General features: G+C 67.0%; 1 protein-coding gene across 1 annotated transcript; it reads right to left on the bottom strand.

Moving 5' to 3' along the window:
- Positions 1 to 210: 210 nt before the first annotated feature.
- Positions 211 to 5,844, bottom strand: IHH (Indian hedgehog signaling molecule). Its single transcript, XM_075529688.1, has 3 exons — positions 5,533 to 5,844; positions 2,861 to 3,122; positions 211 to 1,326 (listed from the first exon to the last, which is right to left on the bottom strand). The coding sequence occupies exons 1-3, from the start codon at positions 5,842 to 5,844 to the stop codon at positions 668 to 670; spliced, it is 1,233 nt and encodes a 410-aa protein (XP_075385803.1). The 3' UTR covers positions 211 to 667.
- Positions 5,845 to 6,052: the final 208 nt, after the last annotated feature.

Raw genomic sequence — 6,052 nt, 5'->3', positions numbered from 1 at the left:
AGGAGACTGACCGGAGGAGGGGTGGGTGGGGGGGTCACGGTTCAGCAGAAAAAGGAACTGGACCTGTGCAGGAAGCACATCCACCCCCATCCTTGGTCCCCGGCACTGCGGTCACATTGGCTGGACACACACACCACTGTGCCCACTGACAGTCAGCGCCAGTCTCTGGCTATGTCCTGAGGAGTGTGGCCAGGCAGGAGGGCATTCTCCAGGCCTGCCAGGCTGGCTGCCCTGCCCGGGGTATTCTTGGTGCCAAGCAGTAGCGAGTCCAGCCAGCTCTTCCTGCTGGCGCCCGGGGAAGCTAGCAGCATCGACTGAGGTGTGAGACGTGCATGGAAGGAGCCCTCCCCGTCAGGGAAGGTGGGTGTGGGAAGCTGTAGTGAAGGCTGGCTTGGTTGGCACCCTCGGCACCAGCCTTACAAGCTCTTGGACAGGAGAACAGACCCACCCACACACTCCCAGTCCAGCTTACAGCTCTTCCGCCAACTGAGATGGTGCTGGGGGACACCAGCTGGCATTGCCTGGCAAGTCTCAATGGTGCATCTCAGGGTGAAAAGCAGTGTCCTTCCCCAAGTCTCTTCCAGGGCCAGCACCCTCCTAGTGGAGAGGCCTTGGGACCCAGAATGGCAGTGCTGGGGGGTGGGAGTGGGCAGTGGAGGGACCCCACTCAGCTCCCTGCCCCAGACACACCCAGGGGGTGGAAGCTCCCCTCTTCCAACAGGAGTCGGCCGAGGCGGTGGAGCAGCTGGGGGTACCAGTGCACACCCTCCCCCAGGGTCCGGCTGCCCTGAGCCACGCTGTGAAGCAGCCGCAGGGGCCAAAAGGCCAACTGAGCCAGGTGGTGGTCAGCCACCGCTGCAAAGCAGGAGGCCACCACGTCGTCCACCACCAGTGTCCCGTGCCTCGTGAGGGGGGCATAGGCCCCAAGAGCCACGTGTGTGGAGACAGCCACCACGCGGGCCGGCTGCAGACCAGGCGGCCCGGCCACCAGCACATACTGGCCAGGCTGCACCTGGCTGGCAAAGATGGCCCGGAAGTGGGCGGCCGGCTCCGTGTGATTGTCGGCGATGAAGAGCAGGTGGGCCGGAGTGAGCGCCAGGCGGCGAGGTGGGTCCTGGGTCTCGATGACTTGGAAGGCCCTGGGCCGCTCTGGCTCACGGTCCAGGAAAAGGAGCACTTCGCTGAAGGTGGGGCTCCCGCCCTCCCCCATGGCCAGCACCCGGTCTCCAGGCCGCACCGCTGAGAGGGCCACCCGAGCTCCACTCTCCAGGTGCACCTGGGCTCCAGCAGGAAAGCAGCCCCCTGTCTTGGCTGCCGCTGAGTGCTCTGTGGGAAGAAGACACATGAGCAAGGCGCTGCTGGAGAACCCCGCCTGGCCCCACCCTGCCCAGCCCAAGCTCCTGTTCCTTCAGCTCTGAGCCTCTCCCTGCTTCTCCCCACGCAGCCTGGATCCCCTCCATCCAGCCCTCAAGGGGACCTGCTTCCCTTCTCCCCCTTTTCCAACAAGGGGCACATATAGGGGCTCCCAGACACAGTGGGTTAGAGAAGAGGCTCCCTGAAGCCCAGGGGTAGCCCCTCCATCCCGCATGTGCTCATGTCTTGGGGCACAGTGCTGGGGCCAGGTGGCAGGTGGAAGAAGGCAGAGGGTGGCTATAGCTCAGAGCAGGGAAGGTGGCAGCCTCGTGGAGGGGGAAGTGGCTTAGTTCCTCTGGGGTCCAGACGTCCCATTAGTTCTCATCTCTTGCTCAGACATCCCACCCCCACCCCAACAACTGTCTTCTCGGACTGACCCCGCCATTTCGGATTCTGCATGGAAGCCAGAGGAGACCCGCTGTGGTACTTGGGGTAACAGGCCGACAGGAATGGTCAGATCAGGAGATGAGCCAGTGGTGGGGACACAATCTTTAGTTGTATGGGGACATGCCACAGTGGCATCAGTGGGTGCAAAGGAGAGCAGTGTTGGGGACAGGAGTTGCGAAGTGGCCCATCTGGGTCACTGTGAGAGGTCAAGATGACTTGAAGCACGTGGTGCAGGACATGCTTGAAAGGAGGCTGGGTGGAGGTGGAGCTGCAGGGGGACCGGATCTGTGTGTGTGAGGTTACTGCTTGGGGCAGGAGTGAGGAAGAGCTCCCGGCCTGATGGGGCCAAGCTGGGAGTTACAGAGGAATATGGGAAGCATCCGTGACTGGGACCAGCGCCATTGGCTGAGCCCCTGACCAGAATCGGGGTCAGGGAAGGCCCCCCTCCAGCCAACTCTGATGAACAAGGCGGCCACTTGGGGGAAAGTCCATTTTATTGAGTCCACTCTTGGTTCTGGCTCCAAAGTGTTGGGCTTCAGGGCCCTGGGGAAGCAGTGGGGGACGCCTGCGCCCCCTAGGAGGCCTGCTCATAGCACCCTAAAGAGCCTGACCTGAACTGGTCTGGGGCTGAACCCCTGGGGCTCCCAGGGAGGCACGCTGGAATCACGGCCCCTGACCCTTTGCCTGAGGGCCGCACAACCGTAGCCTCCTGTACTGCGCGGGACTGGGAGTGCCTGTGGTTCTGCTTCCTCCATCTCTGCAGCTTGCTCGGTCTTGCGCTTCCTGCGGCAGGCTGTGGGCTGTGGACTGCCAGGTCAGTACCCACGGCTGGGGGTTCAGGTCCCTAGGCTCTTGCTTTGCCACTACCAGGCCTGGGACCAGCAGGCGGTCAGGAGCAGCAGCGAGGAGCGCCGCCGCCGACGTCCTCTTCCACGGGGTCCCTGCCTCCATCCCTGGCCCAGCCTTTTCACCTTCTGCGTCCCAGCGGGCCCTGTGCGGCCTGCCCACTCCCTGCGGCCCCGGCCCGGGCCCCGGGCCCAGCCCCCAGGCGACGGCTCACCAGACTTGACGGAGCAATGCACGTGGGCCTTGGACTCGTAGTACACCCAGTCGAAGCCGGCCTCCACGGCCAAGCGCGCCAGCAGCCCGTACTTATTGCGGTCGCGATCCGACGTGGTGATGTCCACTGCGCGGCCCTCATAGTGCAGCGACTCCTCTGAGTGGTGGCCGTCCTCATCCCAGCCCTCGGTCACCCGCAGCTTCACGCCGGGCCACTGGTTCATCACGGAGATGGCCAGCGAGTTCAGGCGGTCCTTGCAGCGCTGCGAGCGGAAAGCAGTCGGCGTGAAGTCAGCAAAGCAATTGTTGCGCAGGCGCCACCTCGCCTGGGACTCTCCCACGGAACAGGCTGGAGTTGGAACGCCAGAGAGGGCGCCCAATCCCTCCGGCTCCGGAACAGAGGACCCCAGAGCGGCGGCCACCCCCATCGCCGCCCCACCACACTCATTCTAGGGTCCCTATGGTCCTGGGAACTTGGATCGGGTAGTGGTGTCAAATCTGGAGGGCGCATGCAGCCAGCACCCTCAGGGCTGCCTCTACAGTTGGAGTGGCCGCCTGTGCACCCTGTCATGCTCGGGGTCCCTCCAGAGGTCGAATGCCCAGTCTTTGCCTCGCCAATGCGCGGACTTGAGCAGAGACTAGTGGGAAGGGGGCTTTGGCAACGGAGCCCACAGCCCGGGGCTAGCCTGCTAGACGTGCAAGGCCCAGGGTGCCCAGTAGGTGTCACCGTAGCCTCAGGGCTGAGGCCGGAGGGCCGCGGGTCCGGGAGGCGCGGCAGGTGCAGGGCGCCCCCGCTGCGCCGCCAAGGGTGTGTTGGAACGAATTCCGAGTCCGCCTGCATCTTTTGGGCGCCACAAGGCCTTCTGCCGGACCTTAGGATTTCACACAGCCAGGCGCCGGGGAAGGGGCGCACGGAGGAGTCAGCGGGAGCTTGGTGCCGGACCAAGCCAGGCCAGGTCCCGGGCCAAGAGGAGCATCTCCTGTAGCAGGGTGCGCGCGCGCGCTGGGCCCGCAAACCCGGGCAACACGCTCCAGACTCAGTGGCCTTAGCACCTCCGCGCCGCCCACACACGGAAAGGGACCCGAGAGACCGAGCCTCTGACTCCACGCTCAGGCTCATTTGAGCGGGGGTTGGGGTGGGGTGGGTGGGGGTGAACAGGGGTGGCTAAATGGATCTGCACCCTGGGAGAAAGATGGGAGGGACCACCTGTCCTTACTGCTTCTCGGCCCTCCCTGGGGCTAGAGGAGCTAGTAAGCCAGAAATTGCCTAGAGGTGGGGGGTGGGTGGAGGGAGGGCCGCCGAGGCCTGGTCTCGGTTTGCTGGGGGAAGGGCCCTCCACCTGTAGTGTCTCTGAAGTGCGCAGCCCAGTCTTAGCCTACCCCCTAACCCCAGGAGCTTGGGCCTCACAGACCCTTGGACTCCGGCTTCCCAGAGGCCAACAGCAGCTACAACCCAGGGCCCAGCCAGTGCTCCCTGGCCCACAGCCTGGCTGGGGGCGCTCCCCTACAAGGAGGGACTCCCGCGAGCTCCCTCCTGGTCCTTTCGGGCCGGCCCCTAGCCCCCCACCTAAGTCCACCCGCAGGCCCTGGCCCCAGCCCTCTCTTCTCCCTCCCCACCTGCCGGGTCCAGAGCCGGGCCCGCTGTCAATGATTGCCCAGCTCGCGGCCGGGATCCTTATCTGCATTCCTCGGCGCCCAGCCCATCCCGGCCACCAGCCAACCTTCGGCCCCGACACCAGCCGGCCAGCCCCGGCGCCAGGGTGCATGCAGATGGCCGTGGTCTAGCTCCTGTGCCTAAAGGACCTAAAAAGTCGCAGCCTGCCTGCTGGAGGAGACCCCAAAGAGCAGGGATCCAAACTCCCGTCCAGACTCGGAGCCAGGGAAGGGAGCTTGCGCCCTGGCTCTCCCCGCGAACGTGGGTCCAGTTTAGAGAACGCAAAGACTCACTGCGGCTCAGTCTCCCGCCTTCCCGGGCACCCAGCCCCTCTTTTCCAATCCTTCTGACCCGCACCCCAAGCCCAGGGACCTCGCAATGTTAGCCCCAGGGCCGAAAGGCTCCCTCATCCAGCCTTCCACCGCAGCCGCGCCGCTCAGACACGTGGGCTCGTCTGCTTTGCTCCCTCGCCCCTCTCCGCCTCTCAGCTCGACTGTTCCGCGCGGTGCCTGGTCCCCAGACCCAAAGCCACAGGGCTCTGACCCGCCCTCTGTACTCTGGGCGCGGGCCGCGCAGCGGGCCACGAGCGCGCGGGGGCGACACGTGGGGCCCCGAGGGTCTTCGCCTCACGGCCCCAGTGGCTTCACAAGGAAAGGGGCGCCGCCACGTGGAGGGGTAGGCCGCACGGGGCGGCGTGGGTGCCCGGGGCGCAGGAGGAGCGGGTCGAGGTAGCTCCGGTGCCGCCTCTCGCCGGAGCTGCTAGGGCGCGGGAGACGGAGCGGCGGCCGCCGCTAACCTGCCTGGCAGCACGCAGACTGCAGTGGTGTCCGCGACGCTGCGCCCCCGGCCGGCAGGGACCCCGGGCCAGTCCATCCCGGGCAGTAGGCGGCCGGGCGGAGTGCGAGAGGGCGGGCCGGGCGGTGGAGAAAAGGTGCCCGCGTGCCGGCGGGCAGGACCGGGCCGGGCCGGGCAGGTGGCGGTGCTGCGGCCGCGGCGGTGGGGAGGCGGGTCGCGCTCACCTGGGTCATGAGGCGGTCGGCGCCCGTGTTCTCCTCGTCCTTGAAGATGATGTCGGGGTTGTAGTTCGGGGTGAGCTCCTTGAAGCGCTCGGAGTTGCGCGCGATCTTGCCCTCATAGCGCCCGCTGGCGCCCAGGGTCTTCTCCGGCACGTTGGGGCTGAACTGCTTGTAGGCGAGCGGCACGAGCTTGCGCGGCGGCCGCCGGCGACTGCCCACCACCCGGCCCGGCCCGCAGCCGCCCGCCGCCGGCACCAGCAGCAGCAGCAGCAGCAAGCCGAACCGCAGGCGGGGCCGGAGCCGGGCGGGAGGCATGACCGGGGAGCCCGGAGAGCGGCGGGCCAGGGCGCCGGGCGGGCTGATGGGTGGGCGGGTCGACGGGCGCGCAGCCGGGCTCAGGCGGCGGGGTGGCTCTGGGGGACTCGGGGCGGGGGCGCCATGGGCTGCGCGGCGCAGGGCCGGAGGGACTCGGGTGCGGGGCGGGGGCCCAGGGCCCAGGCTGGTGGCGGCGCGCTCTGTCCCC

The sequence above is a fragment of the Tenrec ecaudatus genome, chromosome 13, assembly GCF_050624435.1.
Source record: "Tenrec ecaudatus isolate mTenEca1 chromosome 13, mTenEca1.hap1, whole genome shotgun sequence".
In the NCBI taxonomy this organism is placed as follows: Eukaryota; Metazoa; Chordata; class Mammalia; order Afrosoricida; family Tenrecidae; genus Tenrec; species Tenrec ecaudatus.
This window is presented reverse-complemented; position numbering and strand designations above follow the sequence as displayed.

Excerpts from the sequence above, each read along its gene's own strand:
- IHH (XM_075529688.1), bottom strand. The coding sequence starts at position 5,844 with ATGCCTCCCGCCCGGCTCCGGCCCCGCCTGCGGTTCGGCTTGCTGCTG. Across the intron at positions 3,123-5,532 it reads CCGACCGCCTCATGACCCAG|CGCTGCAAGGACCGCCTGAA; the intron begins GTGAGCGCGACC and ends TTCCGCTCGCAG. Across the intron at positions 1,327-2,860 it reads GCATTGCTCCGTCAAGTCTG|AGCACTCAGCGGCAGCCAAG; the intron begins GTGAGCCGTCGC and ends TTCTTCCCACAG.